The following is a 19,699-nucleotide window of genomic DNA, read 5'->3' as shown; positions in this document are numbered from 1 at the left end:
AATACACCAAATACATTTTCCTGCTTCTTATGGGCTTCTCCCCTTCGCATGGTACACCGATGCTTTAGAACCCTCACAGCCCCAGTGGAGGTCTGCTCTGTGGACGCTGGGTTGAAAAAACAGCTCCCTCTCCTGGTCCCCACGTACCCCAGTGAACCGAACTTTTACAAGGTGGCAACCACACTAACTCTTGAGGGGGAAACTGAAATTGACCTGTGCATGGCTCCATTTTGCTTTAGTTTCTAAAGATTTGCACCAGTTTTCTCATTCTAATTAACAGTGTGTGTGTGTATACACATTATTTTCATTAAAACCAAAATCCGTGAAAGACATGTGGAGGGCTGTCTCCCAGCTGTCGGACACACAGGAAGGGCCTGGGGATTGGCCGGTCCCACTGCGCTGGGTGAGGCCGAAGCGCTCCCTCCCTGGTGGTGTCACGGCCAGTGTGCTGAGCCGGGGCCGGTCTCTGCTGTTTCTGTCTTGAAGGTGTGACAAGGACATCGACGAGTGCGCGTCCGACCCCTGCCTGCACGGCGGCCGGTGTCACGACCTGCTGAACGGGTTCCGGTGCACGTGCGCGCTGGCCTTCGCCGGGCCGCGCTGCGAGCTGGACGTAAGCGGCCTCTCCTTCTACGTCTCGCTGCTGCTCTGGCAGAACCTCTTCCAGCTCCTCTCCTACCTCATCCTGCGCCTGAATGATGAGCCCGTGGTCGAATGGGGAGACCAGGACGATTACTGACTGCGTCTGAGCGCTCCCAAACCTGAAACCACGACTTTCAGGATATGCCCTGAAATTTAATCACCTTGAAAACTAAATTCAAGGCCTATTTTAAGCATATTGCAAAGCACTTTACGAGTATAGCAAATATTTACTTATTCTGGCTCTAAATGCAAAGCAATATTGTTCTCAATACAAGCAGAAACGTCTCCTTGACGAGAATATTGAGCACAAACATGCCATCATTCTAAGCGCATCTGTATCTGAAGGACCCTTGCCGTGAGAGGGGGCTTTCTCCCACACCGGCTCTTGTGGGCACCTTCATAGTGTAAGTCACTCTCCCTCACCTTCATCCTCGGTCAGTCTTGTCCTTTCATTCCCATCTATTATTCAGGACACAACAGTTTGAAAATTAGATTTAAAAAAAAAAATTTTTATCCATCTATGCTGTGTTGCCAGTTCTCCGGTAAGTTAAAAATATGTATAAAGTGGAGAATCCCATGAAGTCCCTCAAAATGTAGAAGGAATCTTTTCTGATATAATTGGTATCAGTTCTCAAGTTACTCCTTACCAGTGTAATTTATAATTCCACAAAACCTTTCTTCTTCAGAAAAAATGACAGATAAAACTTTTTTCCATTTCTTTTTTCCTGCAATACTTTCTATATGAATAACTTTTTGTTAATTGCTTATAAATTTATGAGCTTATTGACTTTCCTATCAAATGAACTAATCGCAATTGCTTTACATATTTTAAAAAGAAAGAAATGCTATTCTATAGGTATATACTAAAAATATAATTTATAAAACTTGAATTTCCTGGAGGCCTATTTTTCTAAAATCTGCAAGTAAATTTATCCTCTCAACTATATTTCTGAAGAGAAAACATACTGCAGCTGCTGAGTTGCTTCAGTCGTGTCTGACTCTGTGCGACCCCATAGACCTATATTATAATCAAAATATATTTGGCACTATGATTTTTTGATAAATAAGTACATGAAGTGATGGATTTACCAAGTAAATTAATAAGGTATGCAAAGATTAATATATATTCTTGCTTAGCTTTAGTACAGTATATAATATATTAATTAGAAAGTAACTTTATTTACTAGTATTATTATTGCTTCCACTGACTTGCTGTCGTTTATGCTAAGTGTCTGTGTGTGGACATACCTTCCCAAGGAGCCATGATTAGTGTTCATTTAAAGGGAAAATGGGTTGATCTTATGAATTAATTCAGACAGCAACTATAATAGCAAAGGCCTGCCAAATATCATTTTGTAAATACATTCGTGTCTTTAGGAGTTGCCCTGGTTTGAAAATGTGAGGGTGTTTTATCCATTGGGTGGTATCCAATACTCATTTAGTTCCTTCTTCTTTTTTTTTTTTTGTTAAGAAAATTGTTTTCCTGTGGAAATTACAAGCTAAATTTAAATATAGCATGACATCAAACCTACAAAGTATACTATAAAAGCAAAGGAAGTAAACTCAATCTTATTTTTCAATAGTTATAGAGGCTTTTATGCAGCAAATTTCTATGCTGTGGAGTGCTGGCAGGCACTAAACTGGAGAAAGTCATGCTGAAGTTTTCTTTCCTTTCTACTCCCCACCCCCTCACCCCCCGACAGCATGTGCTAACCCACCATCTCAGCTGATCTGCTGCAAAGTTAGATTTCCTGACAAGAGACCTGGAGAAACCCTTCCTATCAATATTTGCTTTCCCAAATTATCTGAAGTAACCATAAAATGGATTATAGCCAAAGACCACACATACAGTTTTCACATCTACTCCCTCTTGGGCATATCTGTAATTATGTACTTACAGGTCATTCCAAATATAACACGTTTCCTTCCAGATATCTTTCTGAGTCACTCACCATTTCTTTCTCCATGCAGTTCTCTTGTCAGTTGCTTTTCCATTTCCCCACGTCTTGTCATATGTGACCTAAAAACCCTGTCCTTCTTCTCTGTCTTCTTCTGTATTTTCAGTTGCATTGTGTGTGACTATAGCTTGTGCACATTTGCACGGAAAAATAAAACCATTGTTTCTGTGTCTGTACTCCTCATCTTCTGATATCTGTCTTCATTTGCCTAGACTGTGTCTTGCATGCTAAGATGGCCACAAGTCTGGTGCGTGCGCAGGTACACACACACACACACAGACACACACACACACAGACACACACACACACACACACAGACACACACACACAGACACACACACACACACAGACACACACACACACACAGACACACACACACACACACACAGAAGAACCTGTGCTGATACCCTGAATGGTGGTCTCTTCCCCCAGACATTTCCTGCAGGTAGACGCCTGTGCCCGTCTAGGTCAAAGCTCCATGTACATCCCCTCTATGTCCAGACACTCCTCTAGTTGGGATTCTCAAGTTGATGACATCCTTAATGGTTCTTACTGGGGACATGCAGTGTCCCCGGTTAACCTGGCTCTTGAGAAGGGGCCATCTCACCTGAGTGACAGAAATCTACACAGGCTCCTCTAGACTCCGCCTCTGAAACATAACCTGTAGTGGTTGAGTTAGAAATGTTTCATTTTGCTCATTTTTAAGGTTCAGCATTTGAACTAAACAAGGCTCTGTGTATTTTTGGCCATGCCATTTTCTCCTGTATGAGGATGTGGTTTTTATCACCCTTCCTTTTGGAGAACAGGGAAAGTTGAGAAAATAGGGAGGTTTGGAGAAATCAGTGTTTTGACAGCATAGAAAGACGAATTTAACACTTCCAAGAAACTTCTCTGGGCCAGGGATTGTGATAAGCCTTCCATAAATACATATTTTTCAGTGTAAGGGCAACCAACATCTCTCACCTTCCAAATTGTTCACTAAATTGTGTTTAAAGATCCCTTTACCATATCTGAGCATTACAGCAGAAGTTGTTCAGCTTTAATTTTGCAAAATTTAAATGGAGTCTTTTCTGGGAATGGTGATACATAAAGTTTGAGTTTAGTGATTTAGGAAGAATACCAGTGAAGAAACTATGAAAATTATTCTCAACTACCAAAATCACTAGTAATATAGACTACTTCATTTCTCAACTTTATTTTTTGATTTATTCAACCAATGCTGATAAATACCTTCTATGTGCTATGCCCTGGACTAGAGAATTCAACTGTAGATTAGACACAGCACATGCCCACAAGCTGAGGGTCTCATTGAGGATGTAGACTGGCAGAGGAGAAGAACTCCTGGGTCAGTGTTAGGATGGAACTCAGTGCCAGCTCTAGAGGAGTACAGAAGAGGACAGAAGTAGAAGCAGTGACAGATTTTATTTTGGGGGGCTCTAAAATCACTGCAGACAGTGACTGTAGCCACAAACGATGCTTGTTCCTTGGAAGGAAAATCTGTGACAAACTTAGACAGCATTTTAAAAAGCAGAGACATCACTTTACTGACAAAGATCTACATAGTCAAAGCTTTGGTTTTTCCAGTAGTTATGTACAGATATGAGAGTTGGACCATAAGGAAGGTTAAATGACGAAGAATTGATGCTTTTGAACTGTGGTGTTGGAGAAGACTCTTGAGAGTCCCTTGGACTGCAAGGAGATCCAACCAGTCCATCCTAAAGGAGATCAGCCATGAATATTCATTGGAAGGACTGGTACTGAAGCTGAAACTCCAATACTTTGGCCTCCTGATGGGAAGGACTGACTCACTGGAAGAGACCCTGATGCTGGGAAAGATTGAAGGTGGGAGGATGAGATGGTTGAATGGCGTGACTGACTCAGTGGACGTGAATCTGAGCAACTCCGGGAGACAGTGAAGGAAAGGGATCCTGGCGTGCTGCAGTCCATGGGGTCTCAAAAGAGTCAGACATGACTGAGCGACTGAACAACAACAATAACACCACCCTCAAAGTCCATCCAGGCTGTTGCAAATAGCAGGATCCCATTCATTCTGTTGACTTAGTTGTTATTGCACAAGGGATCTTCTTGGCTTTGTGTGAGGTCTCTTGCTGAGGTGCATGGACTCTGGCTGTGGGGCACAGGCTTAGTAGCTGCTCAGCATGTGGGATCTTAGTTCCCTGAGCAGGAATTGAACCTACGCTCCCTGCATTGCCTGGTGATTTTCAACCACTGGACTGTCAAGAAAGTCCCCACAGATCACTTTAGAAAGCAAGTCTCTGTTACAGTCTAGTTAACTTAACGAAAGACTCAAGGTGAATAATGAAGCTTATCACACCATGTTAACTATTATTTTCTTGAGTTATTCCTGTTGGTTTTTACTCAAGAAGAACTTTTAACATTGGTTCATCTATTAAAAATAGAGTTGTGATTAATGAAACAAAACAGTTAGTATGCAAGTGAATATCACGATGTTGTCTAGTTGAATATAACATGAATTTAGTTTCTCCCAATTTTTTTCAAGAATTGAATGTATAGATTCTTATATGGATTTTCTTCTTGACTGACTTACATTGGGTTTGGGAAAAGAGGGTGCAGCTCATTGAATCCATTGCTGATCTTTTTTGTGAAAGTAAATGTAGAAAACCAGGCCCACTCCAGGGGACTTTATATTTGACCAAATTTAAATATCAAGAAAACTGACTTGAAATTTTCTACTTTAAACTTTCATGATTCATATATGTATTATACAAGTATTATTTTCCTAAGCTTGATAGAAAGAATTCTTTCCTTCTGAAAGGACATAAAAATATCATGGGTCTTATCTTCTTCTCACTTTGTAATTACTGAGTCACAGATTGTTTCATGTAGTATGGAAATCTAGTGGAAACTAATTGTACAGAGGAAAGTAACATACTAAATATAGCTCCTCTGAAAACAAATAGGCTATTTGCAATGAAACATATTTAGTCATTTGGAATATGATCATTTTATTGTCTGCCTGACTTTAGTTGTACATAAAACTCTGAATAATGTTATTTTAACTCAATCCCCCTAACATTTTTTGATAACCCTATGCTGAATAGCAAGACTGTGTTATGGAGATTTGAGGTATCCACATACTTGTTATTCAAAGTGGCAAATTGCATATTAATTTTTGATGAATGAGTGAAATCACTCTAGTTCAATGTGTGCTCAGTCATGTGCAACTCTGTGCAACTCCAGGGACTGTAGCCCACCAGGCTCCTCTGTTCATGGGATTCTCCAGGGAAGAATATTGGAGTGGGTTGCCATTTCCTCCTCCAGGGGACTTTGCCAACCCAGGGATCGAACCTGATCTCTTGAGTCTCCTGCATTGACAGGCAAGTTCTTTACCAACTGTCCCACCTAGGAAGCTGAAAAAAAAAACTCAAGAAAACATTTATTTTAAAGCTCATATATTCCTTTGAAGTTTTCAATAGCCAGCATTATATATATCATGTATAGTAGGTAATGAATATTAAAGAACCTACTGATATAACGAATGATTTGTTTTTAAGATGAGTTCAGAGTGGCATTTTCTAACTTTGAGAACCATGTGTGTGTGTGTGTGTGTGTGTGTGTGTGTGTGTATTAAGCCTGTCCCACAGTTATTAAGATATAAATGATGGTTTAAGTACCGAAAATCTGTCCAGCTTTCCTACTAGATTCGCAGAATGGAAAAGCCTAGTGCTGGTCGTTAGTAGCCTCTTTGGTGGTGGAAGGCTCTTGAGGATCAGTGATCCACTCTTTCCACCGTGCTCAGTCACTTCAGTCAAATCTGACTCTGCGACACCACGGACTGTAGCCTGATGTCTGTCCAGGCTCCTCTGTCCATGGGATTCCCCAGACAGGATTCCTGGAGTGTGTGCCCTGGTCTCCTCCAGGGGGTGTTCCTGAGCCAGGGATCAAACCTGAGTCTCCCATATCTCCTGAACTGCGGGCAGATTATTTACCACTGAGCCCCTGGGGAAGCCCACACTCTCCCACAGAGGAACATTATTTCCATCCAAGAACCAAATGCACAGAAACCCTATTACTCATGTTGAAGTGAAATTTGATATAAATTGGCTCTTTCCTGAACCATTATCCCAGAGGAAGCTTAGCTTTACAAAGACATGGGCGCTCACCTGTAACACAGTCTCAGGGCAGCCCTCCGGGTTGTATCTAATTTGACTTCCTCTTTGCTTTTAGGAGGCTTCCCTGGTGGCTCAGACGGTAAAGCGTCTGCCTGCAGTTCAGGAGACCCAGGTACGATCGCTGGGTTGGGAAGATCAGCTGGAGAAGGCAATGGCAACCCACTCTAGTACTCTTGCCTGGAAAATTCCATGGACTGAGGGGCCTGGTAGGCTACAGTCCATGGGGTTGCAAAGAGTCGGACACGACTGAGCGACCTCCCTCCTTCCCTCCCTCCCTCACTCACTTGCTTTTAGGAAAGCATTCCCTTTACAGCAGGCTGGACAGGGCCCCTCAAAACCAGTGACTCTGGAGAGGAGTGTAAGTTCTCTTCTCTTCAAATATGGGTGTGTCGAATCGTTAAAATCCGTGCCTTCACCTCTTCTAAACCCAGAACAAGCTGACCACAGTTGCAACTTTGAAAGAAGACATTTTAAAGAAAATATAATTCTTTGCTCTTTGAATTCTCATGTAATCCTTCTTTGCCAAGTCCAGTATGCATATTCTCAAAGCTTCCACTCAAGTCTTCCTTTCTCTTCTGCCCTCCCGCATCAACACTAGGGGGCCTTCAAGCTCCCACACCTTCCTAAATACACCTCCATTGTAACATATAATGATAACAACACTGATGAAGGTTATTAATTGTAGAGTCCTTCCTGGGAGCCAGCCACTATGCCTAAGGGCTTCTCACACATTATGTTGACTATTTGTCACAAATGTCCCAAGACTTACATGATATTAATTTTCCCACGTTACTGATGAGAACACAAAGTCCGCGGTTAAGTGCCTTCGAGCAGATCCAGTTCAGAAGGTGCAGGACCCGTGCTCAGGTTCTGGGGCACGTGCCCCACATATGTGGGAGCAATAGTGAAGACACCTTGATTTGTCTGCCGAGTCCTCCGGCCTGTGAGCTCCTGGAAGGCTGTTTAACTCTGTAAGGTCTGGGCCTGGCAGCCCTGCCTGACAGAGCAGGTGCTTCACTCCTTACTGAAAGGATGAATGGATGGACGAAGGAATGGTGGGTGGCACGTGGTTTGCACAGAGGAGGGGAGGGCAGGGATAGTTTCTCCCAGAAGATCCTTGACCAGGTCTTACAGAATGGGCAGGAATTTTCTTAGCAACACAAAAAAGCACATTTTCCCCAGACGCCTTTTTTGTTTTGTTTGACTGTTTGTTGCCAAAGGGCTGAATAAATTGGTTCTCATAGAAGAAATTTTCACAAATAAAGTTGTGTGCTGTTAGCAGAGAGCTCAGAACCCCAGGTTCTCACCAGGATTCTGCAGTGAGATGTGCTGCGATGTGTTTATAAATACTCCTGGCCTAGATGATTAGGCGTTTGTCTTTGTGTAACGGCGTCTTGATATTTGCAAGAGTCTGAGAAAGGAACCCTGAAGACCAAGCGTCAGAGCACCGAGTTCCTTTGGGGTCATGGGAGGAGGGTTAGAGGTCTGAGAGAGGCAAGGAGATTTACGGCACTGACCCTACAAGATGATAAAACACTGGACAGCTTGTTGAAGAGCCCCAAGCAGTGAAAGAGGAAAAGGGGCGGATGAAATTCAGGCAGTTGCAGGAGACCAGGAGGACCCAGCAAGGAGTTAGAGCTGTTCCCAAGAGGAAGGGTGCTCGACAGCTGCCCCACGAGGGCACGGACATGGATGAAATGGCCTGTACTTGCCCTAAGAGCACCATTAGCAAGACCAACGCTTATTGTTTTTCACAGCACTGGTTGTCAGAAAAGCTTCTTGAAGAGATTTCCACTTGTTCCCTGCTTTCCGAGTTCAGCTGAGCCTGAGGGGCTGAGCCATCCACCAGCTTCTCCTCCCCACTAGGTCACCCTGCCTCTGAGCCACCTCCGTCTTCCAAGGCTGCTCCTGCAGGCTGAGCTGATGAGCCGGGCCTCCTAGCAGGAAGCCCAGAGTCCTGTCGCTTCACGAGTCCCACCTCGAGGCCGGGCACTGCTGAGTGGCTGCTGTCTCTGCCCGCTGAGAGTCAAGGAGGTGACCACAGCGTCAAACAGGCGTTTCTGCACCGTGCCTGAGAGTGGACAGGACACAGGGAGGGAGGGAGGGGACAGGGCATCAGGGAGATGTATAACCCCTACTCCGAGAGTGCCAATAAAAGAGCAGTCTGGTTCTGGAGGGGAAGGAGAAGCCACAAGGCATGTTGAAAACAGCCCCTGATTTACGGCGCTGAGTGAAAGCACAGGATGAATTACAGAAGTTTGGTCACAGCGAGTTATTCCAAGAGGGGGAGTTTCCAAGGAGGTTATGGGAATTCGACTAGGCCATAAAACACGAGAAAGATTATTTGCAGAACAGAAAATGGGAGAGCGTTCAAGAGAGAAGAAAGGTCAGGAGTAAAGATGCGATGGTGGGAACCGAGTCTGGACGACGTGAGGTATAGAGAGGGACCAGCCCTGGCTGGGGTGCCGAAGGATGCTGGAAGTGGTGGGGTGTAAAATCGGATAAATTCAAGCGAGGGCTAGATTACAGATTAGATCGTCCAGCTTCTGTCTGAAACCCAGCTGGAGCAGGAAAGAGTCATTTCATAATAACCCGATTTGGGCCGGCACCACGCCGTCCTCTAAATTATTTTCAATAGGTTGTGATTTTCCATGGGCTGCCCCTCACTCTGATTAAAAGGGTTCCCTTCCACCAAAAATAGTAGCACCTTTCTTTAATGATGGTTTTATTTGACTGATGGAAACACCTCAATGATATTCTCCGACTTATTCTTTCCTACTGGAACTCAAACTGATAGAATTTGCTCCTTGTTCTAGATATCCTTTTTTTTTTTCTTTAAAGTATGCTGTTTGGGCAGAAAATTTTGTTGAATAGGTCTGGTTGGGGGGTTGGTTTTTCTCTAACTTATTAAAGGCACATATTCTTTAACCTGATTTCTGCTAATTAAAGATTTCTCTAGACATAGTTCTGGGTTACTAAGTTTTGCTTTAAGCATCTTTTTTTTTCCCAAAAAAAACTTCATTTAAATCTTTCTAAAGTTCTTTTTCATTAATTGAGGATTTTTCAGGCCTGTGATGCTCTCCCCCTTTTTTCTCAAAGGACCAAAGGCATGTTTTGGTCTAAGGAGGTTCAAGTTTAATCAGATTAAGTCTCCCTTCTCTAAAAACTGAGCAAATTCCCTGGATCAGCACCACGGAAAAGATTCTTTGAGGCAATAGACTAATAAGGCTACCATTCATCATCTTGAAGTATGTAAAATTAAGAAAGGCATTTGCTCACTTTTTAAAATGTCCCAGCTATGGAAATCCTTATAAAATAGACCAAGATGGAAATGAAAAGTGTTAGTTGCTCAGTTTCAGTTCAGTTCAGTTGCTCAGTCGTGTCCAACTCTTTGCAACCCCATGAACCGCAGCACACCAGGCCTTCCTGTCCATCACGAACTCCTGGAGTCCACCCAAACCCATGTCCATTGAGTTGGTGATGCCATCCAACCATCTCATCCTCTGTCGTCCCCTACTCCTCCTGCCCTCAATCTTTTCCAGCATCAGGGTCTTTTCCAATGAGTCAGTTATTTGCATCAGGTGGCCAAAGTATTGGAGTTTCAGCTTCAAAATTAGTCCTACCAATGAACACCCAGGACTGATGTCCTTTGGTTGGACTGGTTGGATCTCCTTGCCATCCAAGGGACTCTCAAGAGTCTTCTCCAACACTACAGTTCAAAAGCATCAATTCTTCAGTGCTCAGCTTTCTTTATAGTCCAACTCTCACATCCATACATGACCACTGGAAGAACCAGAGCCTTGACTAGATGGACCTTTGTTGACAAAGTAATGTCTCTGCTTTTTAATATGCTGTCTAGGTTGGTCATAACTTTCCTTCCAAGGAATAAGCGTCTTTTAATTTCATGGCTGCAGTCACCATCTGCAGTGATTTGGGAGCCCAGAAAAATAAAGTCTGACACTGTTTCCCCATCTATTTGCCATGAAGTGATGGGACCAGATGCCATGATCTTTGTTTTTTGAATGTTGAGCTTTAAGCCAGCTTTTTCACTCTCCTCTTTCACCTTCATCAAGAGTCTTTTTAGTTCTTCTTCACTTTCTGCCATGAGGGTGGTGTCATCTGCATATCTGAGGTTATTGACATTTCTCCTGGCAATCTTGATTCCAGCTTGTGCTTCTTCCAGCCCAGCTTTTCTCATGATGTACTCTGCATAGAAGTTAAATAAGCAGGGTGATGATATACAGCTTTGACATACTCCTTTTCCTATTTGGAACCAGTCTGTTGTTCCATGTCCAGTTCTAACTGTTGCTTCCTGACCTGCATACAGGTTTCTCAAGAGGCAGGTCAGGTGATCTGGTATGCCCATCTCTCAGTTGTGTCCAGCTCTTTGTGACCCCATGGACTGTAGCCCTCTCTGTCTGTGGAATTCTCCAGACAAGAATACTGGAGTGGCTTGCCTTTCCCTTCCCCAGGAAATCTTCCTGACCCAGGGATGGAACCCGGGTCTCGTGCATTGCAGATGGTCTCTCCCATCTGAGCCACCAGGGCAGCCCCGAGACGGAGGCGGTTTGAGCATGTCTTTGGTGTAGTTTGTCTTCAGAGCTGTGGAAGACATTTCTGAGAGAGGACCGTTAACTGCCCAGGGAGAGTTAGCAGTTCGGGCCATGGGCAGCCCACTGGCTCAGGCGCCAGCTGACCAGAGCCCTCTCGTACCTCTTTCACCGAGATCTGGGCCTTCTCTGACGTTGAGCTGTCTTGAGGACCCCAAGCGTGCCGTGGGCAGCACCTCATTTAATCCTGACATCAGTAGGAAGGTTACTGATGCTTGACAGATGCAAGAACTAAGGCCCAGACGAGTTAAATGATTTACTCAGACTCGTCACTGGTTTTCCTTCAAAACACTGCCTCGGGTTTCAGTGTCCTAATTTATAAACACAACATCTGGAGATTGGTTTTCAGCAGACTACCCTACCTGAATAGTTTAGAGATGTTAGCGTTTCTTAATTATAAAATAGGGGTTTGAAACAGATGTTATTATATATAGACCCTCTCCAGTATTCTTGCCTGGAGAATCCCATGGACAGAGGAGCCTGGCAGGCTACAGTCCATGGAGTCACAAAGAGTCAGACACGACTGAAGCGACTTAGCACACACACACATGCACAGATATAACTTACGGAAACACAAGTTTTTCACGAGACAGACGCTACCCAGGTAACTCTGGAATTTTTTGAACATTTCCAGGGAGAATATGAAAAATGTAAATCTTGTAAACAAAGATTGTAGTATCTGCTCTGGGGCCCCCGTGGAATCCAGAATAACCTATTTGTTTTTTACGATTAAGTCCTGTGAATGCTAAAGATATTCACAGTGGGCAGTATGTAAATTATTCTAATTTGCAGCTTCCTGAGGGTAATGGTCCTATATGTTTGAACTGGGATAATTCCATCGCTGCTTAAATTACCAAAATAAATATCCTTGAATTATAGTAACCAAGATAAGCATCTTGCCTGGAGAATCCCATGGAGAGAGGAGCCTGGGAGGCTATAGTCTGTGGGGTTGCAAAGAGTGAGACACAACTGAAGCAACTTAGCATGCACAGATGCACATTAAATTACCACTTAAGTTACCACAATAGATGCTCTTGAATTGTAGTAACCAATATAAGCATCCCTGTTTGATACTGTATTTGCAGAGCCCTAAGTGATGCATTTAAGCTTCCCAGTCACCTCACGGGGTGAGCTCAGGAGGTCCAGGTTCTGTGTCACTGCGTGCCATTTGTCTTCTGCCTTGAGACAGTAACAGTGGCTGTGTGGCTGGCAGGGGGTAGGCTCTTACCATGAGCCCCTTTGTACCGAGGCGTTCCGGGATGTAAGGAGCCTGGGAGGCCCTTCGTGAGCATCACACAGGCATGTGCCTTTCCAGAGGGCAACGCGTTTGAGTGGCTCCCTGTTCAAGTAAAATATTGGGGGAGGGAAGAGCTGGCTGGGTCCTGTGTGTTGACTCACACGGCCTTGAGGGCTGAAGCGGATATGACAAGGACACCGTCCTTGGTCCAGTTCCCTTTTCAGGATTTGTTCACTGATGTCCTCCTCAAACCAGCTCCCCCTAAAGGAAATCAACCCTGACTTTTCACTGGAAGGACTGATGCTGAAGCTGAAGCGCCGATACTTTAGCCACATGATGCAAAGAGCCAACTCATTGGAAAAGACCCAGATGCTGGCAGAGATTGAAGGCGGGAGGAGAAGGGAGAAGCAGAGGATGAGATGGTTGGATGGCATCACCAACCCGATGGACATAACTTTGAGCAAGTTCCAGGAGTTGGTGATGGATAGAGAAGCCTGGCATGCTGCAGTCCACGGGTGGCAAAGAGTTGGACATGACTGAGCCACTGAACTGAACTGTCCATATCCCAGTGGTCATGGATTGCAGCCACAATGACCAGCTCCTGCTGAGTTCTCCAAGTTCAAAGTAAGGTCCAGGTCAGTCTTGATGCACAGACCAACCAGGCCATGCTCTCTTCCTGAGAAGTAAGCCGAGTGTCACCTGGATAGATCAGGCACTACCCGTCACCTATGTCGAGTTCGCTTCTGCATTTGTTTTACAGTGCTATCTAATTTGTCGACTCAGCCAAAAAGAATTTGAGCAACTACAATGTGTTATGAACTTTGAAGTTGACAGAAAAGAACATGCTATATTCTGTTTGAATACAGCTTTCTAAATATACAAAAGTATAGATCTTGAAACCACACATTAAGACAGTGTGTGATGAACCATAGGAGTCCATAGCCAAGAATATGCCAATTAGAATTTTTGCCACATAAATTCAGAGTACGTTCTTATAAACAAAAGTAGGTAGACTATTTGGTATTTGGGCAATGCTGCCATCCTTGATTTTGTACATGGTAGTGTAGGACAAGGTTCCCAGGTGGCTCAGTGGTACAGAATCTGCCCACCAGCACAGGTGATGTAGGAGACTCTGGTTCCATCTGTGAGTCGGGAAGCTCCCCTGGAGGAGGAAACGGGAGCCCACTCCAGTATTCTTGCCTGGAGAATCCCATGGACGGAGGAGCCTGGAGGGCTACAGTCCATGGAGCTGCAAAGAGACACATCTGGACACATTTTGTGTCAGATTTTTATGGGTAGTAACGTGCCATTGCAGCGAGACAGCTTAAGTGCATTTGAGGGACTCCGGGATCATCCTCCTCATCAACAGCCATTTATTAAATACAGGAACTGTAAGCCATGCTTATGTACTTTATATAGAGAGAAGGATGCAAGCACGTTTTCATGTAAACAATGCTGAGGCCATTTTTAAAAAATCTACAGGAAAATAAGAGCTCCTATATAATAGTTTTGAAACTTAGTGTCTCAAAAATGTGAGTCAGTCATGTCCAACTCTTTGCGGCACTGTGGACTGTAGCCTGCCAGGCTCCTCTGCCCATAGGATTCTCCAGGCAAGAGTACTGGAGTGGGTTGCCATGCCCTTCTCCAGGGGAGCTTCCTAACCCAGGGACTGAACCCACGTCTCCTGCATTGCAGGCAGATTCTTTACCAGCACCTCAAAAGGAGTATGAAAACCACTGTCATTCACCCAAACTCATGAAGACCTTAAATCCTTTGGCAATGGGTGAAACGTGAGAGGCCTCCTTCAGCTTGCCCCTAAGCATTACCCAGTGTCCTGAAAACATCACAGACTCCTTCATTCAAGCAGAGGCAGAAGAAATAATATGTTCTGGGAAACTAGGTATAAATGCTTCCAGAAGTATTAACTCCTTTTACTTGGAAACCAGCAAATGGATGTGCAATTTTTAATTATAAATTTTAAACTTTCCATCAGAGTCAACTGTGCTGATGTTAGTCAAACCTAATCCAGGCATTGATTCAAGAACCTGCTGATGGAGTAAAAAAAAACAAACAAAAAAAACAACCATAGAAACTCGTTAACAAGAAGCTCAATTATCTGCATCTCAGCAAATCAGGCCGGAGTGTCACGTTAATCTGCTGAGCTCAGGCAGCCCAGAGCCAGAGGAGATCGCCTCCTCTCCTTCGCTGTTAATATTTACACTTGGAAGCAATACCTGGCTGCGATCTGAGTGCTGCACCTCCAAAGGCAGTTGTTGGCTTGATACCTTGTTTTCTGACACTGCAAAGCGAGAAAACAGCTACCTTCTTAATCATCGCCTGATAACATTGTGTTAAAACTGGAGGGTAGCACAGGGCTGTTTCATACAAGCAACAACCCTGGGAGATTTTTCTGCGTTGCTTTGTTTCTTGGTAGACATGCTGGGCTGTTAAAAGCATAGGACTGAAAGTTGTGAATTAGGGGTCCCTTTCTTTGTTCTTCTGCTGAATTTAGAGAGACAGCTTTGCTCCCAGATAACTGCTGTGTGCCAGGCACCTTCCTAGAACTCACAGACAAAACGCTTCTACCCATCAGCCTACTTTTGTCGGAGCTTTTTCTGTCGTGCAAAGTCCTAAACAATTAGACCAACACCGGTAAGCAGAGAAGCACTGCTGATTATGTAAGCACTGTCCATAGCAAGAGATCCGAATATAAAATAACTATTATTACTCATCTCTCAGTGGGTAAATATGTCGAATAAGGGGAACTTGGTTGAAATTCAGGGTAAACTTAGGGTTATATCTACCTAGTGCTCTACCCAGGATGCATCTGTGTATAAGTGAACAAACCCAGACGATTTGGATACCAGATCTGCTGCTTAAGCAATTCATTACTTGGGACAAATTGCTTAAAAGATCTTTTAATTAAGAGCAATGATCTCTGTATCCTTAGACAATCATGAAGATTAAACTGAGACGGCATGGCAGAGGCCAGGGACATATTAAATCCTCAGGTTTAAATTACTTTTCCTTTTTCCCCTGTTTACAACCTTTTAGCTGGAGAAGGAAATGGCAACCCACTCCAGTATTCTTTCTGGAGAATCCCATGGACAGAGGAGCCTGGCAGGCTACAGTCCGTAGGGTCGCAAAGAGTCAGACGTGACTGAGCGCCTGAGCACACACACCCCACCTTTTCCTTCCGAAGTATCAATATTTTACAGCTGATCTCATTGTAGAAAATGGACTGGATATCAAACAGGTGAATTGCCTGGGTGGCATGCACAAATAATCAATGACCTAATTGTCACCTTTATGTTAGAAATAATAGATTTATTCCAGGTTCCTAAGACCAGGGAAAGAGCCCTACAAAACTGTAGCAAAGAACCATTAATAAAAGAGAACAATGAAACCATTGGGTAGAGGGCCAACCTCTGAGAATCTCTCAGGATGAAAATGCCTCCTAACAAGGAGGTGATTCCTCCCCAGGTCTGCCTCACAGAAGAGCCCTGGGCTGAGGGTGAGCCGTGCTATGACTTTTTCTCATCTTGGAGTCGTAGCTACTCCTGAAGTCGTTAAATCAGAGCAGATGGCTTCCTTTTACACCCCGTGCTGTCAGTGGAATGTAAATGTTTCTCCTCACAGCAATGAGAGTCCCGAGGCTGTGTGTTTAATCTGCGCTCTGCAGGCAGAGTGACCCTGAAAAGAACATGGGTGCGGAGCCAGCCTTCGGAGGGTTGGCAGCCGTGCTCGTAAACAGAACCGGGGAGGATTTCACAAGCCTGGCGACTAATCACGGTTTGCTTCCTGGGGCTCTTAACACAGCCACGTCCCTGAGGACAAGTCATCTAAATGGTGGTGGAACAGAAAAGTTATAGACTCAAGGGAAATAGCCTTTACAGGGAGGGAGAGGAGTGTTAGTCTAGGGTCTGGGAAAAAGAAGCAAGCAGACTGAAGAGGCTTAGTTTACAGTCCGAATTCTCAGTTCTCAGTCTCTTTGGGGGTTTAGCAAACAAGATTTCCGTATGTTTCAGATTATTCCAGTTAGTAAGGGGGATATTCTTTGGGCAATTACTCTAAACTTCGGAGGGGGGGGAATGAATGTAAATAATTAAAATTTCAATATGACATAGAATATGAGAAAATACAGTGATCAGCAAAGACAATCCAGAGAAGAGCTTTACACTCTTGGAATATTAACAGCTAATTATTGAACCAGAATGCAATTAAATAAATTAGCTGGGCTATCTTATTTCTTCTTTAAAAGCTCTCTGAACTGGGTAGGCAGCAGAGAATCTGATCTCCATTTTATTAAAACATCACTAGAAATTAGTCAAGCTTCACTGGTGGCTCAGATGGTAAAGCATCTGCCTGCAATGTGGGAGACCCAGGTTCAATCCCTGGGTTGGGAAGATCTCCTGGAGAAGGAAATGGCAACCCACTCCAGTATTCTTGCCTGGAGAATCCCATGGACGGAGGAGCATGGTAGGCTACAGTCCATGGGGTTGCAAAGAGTCGGACATGACTGAGCTACCTTCATGACATGACTAGAAATTAGTCAGTGGCAACAGGAGGGAAGGGAGTGGCCTGTCCTTTGAGCCCTCTGTAGGGAAGGCAGAGAGCTTCTCAGGCAAGGATCTCCTCGACTGTTTTTTCAAAAGGTGGCGCAGGCTAGTCGAACGCCATAATTACTGTGTCCAGACACTTTGCTCTTGTTGTTCCATCGCTCTTTGTGACCCCATGGACTGCAGCACTCCAGGCTTCCCTGTCCTTCACCATCTCCTGAAGTTTGCTCAAACCCATGTCCATTGAGTCAGTGATGCTATCTAACCATCTCGTCCTCTGCCACCCCCTTCTCCTCCTGCCTTCAATCTTTCCCAGCATCAGGGTCTTTTCCAATGAGTTGGCTCTTTGCATCAGGTGTCCAGACACTTAGAGCTCCAAAAATGTAAAGTAACCATCACAGCTAGAGTCTGATCTCATTCTATAATGGGCTCTTAAATTCTATACTATATTAGTCCATAGAGATAGGGTCCTGTAGTTCAGCAAGGTTTTTAGCTGTTGTTTAGGTGCTCAGTCATGTCTGACTGTTTGTGACCTCATGGACGATAGCCCGCCAGGTTCGTCTGTCCACAGTATTCCCCAGGCAAGGATACTAGAGTGGGTTGCCATGCCCTACTCCAGGGGATCTTCCCAACTCAGGGATCAAACTTGGGACTCTTGCATTGACAGGTTGCTTCTTTACCACTGAGCCACCGAGGAAGCCAGGGTTTTTAGACTAAGAGTTAAATGCTGTTAGACTTTATTTTTGTCTCTCCAAGAAGGAAGACTGTCCATGCCTCAATACTAATGTAAACAGATCATTATCTCCAGATGCATTTAGAGGCATTTAGGTAGACTATTAGCAACATCAGACATAAGGTTCTTGTGTTCATGCTTGTGTTTTAATTCTGCCCACAGTAAAACCTATAGAACTTTACCAAAAGGCTTATTTGGAATCTGAACTCTTGACTTCTGAAAGAACTCTGTGTTCTGAAACTAAATACTACTTGAACCACCCTTCCCAATATGAAGATTTCTATCTTTGCTGGTGGTAAGACACCCTGGTGTTTTAAGCGGTGACAAGCTCACAGATTTAAGAATGCTTGCTTCAGATCTGGCCAACCTCAGCATGGCAGGCTTCTTGCCTGTTTAGACATAGCAATTCTCAAATGATTTTGAAGGGAGAAGCTATGCCCCCAGAGACTTCTCATTAAAGCACGAGATCCAGCTTTCATCTTCTGTGAGGCCAACTCTGAAAGTCTGATCAGTTGATGTAAACCAATGGTGACAATAGAAATAGCTACTTCTGAGATTATTTAAGAGAAGGTACAGGACATCCATCCACGAAACACTGGAAGGTAGGGTTTTTATTTCTATGTCTGCTTTTTAAAATAAGAATAGAGTAAATGGCACAATAGATTATATAAACAAGGCCTTCAGTGACAAGCTGTCAGAGTTAAAGTGATGTATTTCACACGGGTGACTTGACGCCACTCTTTATCACCTACACAAGGGGAAGCCAATTTGAGTCTGGTCAATAAAATACAGCCTCCAGGGCTGGGCCCGGGGCACAGCTGATGTCGTGTGGCAGAGCCCAGTGACTTGGCACCCACTTCTGCCAGGACCCCGCAGGCCCTGGCCCCGGTGCCATCTGGGGGAGGCCGGACATTTAAGCTCCACTTGATGAATAAATGCGGATGTGGGTATGTCAGAGGAGGCGTGGCAGTCCATCTCTGCGCTCCGTTAATTTAATGCAGGTCTGAGGCATCAGTGGAGCTGGTTATTCCAAAGCTGAATTTACTGCCATCTCACAACTGTTGAAAATTAAACTCCATGTGCTGCAAGTTAGGGGTTTCCAGGGTATCTCATTATAGAGGCTGGTTTTTTTTTTTTTTTTTCGGAGGCTGGAATCTTTGCTGAATTACAGAGGGAGCGATTTGAATGTCGACTTGGACCAAATAGTTTTCTGATAAGTTGGCCATAAATCCTCAGCAAAATAAGCTTGGTGTTCTCAGCATATCTGTTAGCTTTTTGATCATTTTTATGGCTTTCCTTTTGCTGGTCAAATTATCCTTATACGCCCCTAAAGCCCCCCTGACATGGATTAAGCCGACACAAACCAATAGACCTTCATTACTCTAGCAACTGGTTTTGATTTGCGGGCAATAAATATGGTGACATAGACTAGATTACCTCTGCCGAGAAAGAAAGGACATGTGATAAGCCATAAGCATGTAGGGGGTTCAGCACTCTCTTTTCCTGCCTAATGTGAGAATGAATCAATAGTAGCTTTTCACCAACTGAAGAAAGTTGGTAAGAAGGACATAATCTGTGTGAGGAAATGGCCAAGGTACAGCTTTTAGATAGCATCACCAACTCAATGGACACGAATCTGAGCAAACTCTGCGAGATGGTGGAGGACACGGGAGCCCGGCGTGCTGCAGTCCATGGGGTTGTAAAGAGTCAAATGTGACTTAGTGACTGAACAACAACAGCTTTTAGGTCAAGAAGGACGGTGCCAGGAGATGGTGAGAAAGACCATGAATGCCCACCATGTGCCTG

At 44.2% G+C, this 19,699-nt stretch overlaps 1 protein-coding gene across 1 annotated transcript in view; it reads left to right on the top strand.

Moving 5' to 3' along the window:
- The window catches only part of CRB1 (crumbs cell polarity complex component 1), a 53,746-nt gene that overhangs the window by 23,498 nt on the left and 10,549 nt on the right, over positions 1–19,699 (top strand). The window contains exon 7 of the mRNA XM_040263780.1: positions 487–613. Within this exon, the coding sequence (XP_040119714.1) occupies positions 487–613 (127 nt within the window). The remainder of the gene's footprint in view (positions 1–486; positions 614–19,699) is intronic.

This window comes from Oryx dammah, unplaced genomic scaffold (assembly GCF_014754425.2).
Source record: "Oryx dammah isolate SB20612 unplaced genomic scaffold, SCBI_Odam_1.1 HiC_scaffold_21, whole genome shotgun sequence".
Lineage (NCBI taxonomy): Eukaryota > Metazoa > Chordata > Mammalia > Artiodactyla > Bovidae > Oryx > Oryx dammah.
This window is presented reverse-complemented; position numbering and strand designations above follow the sequence as displayed.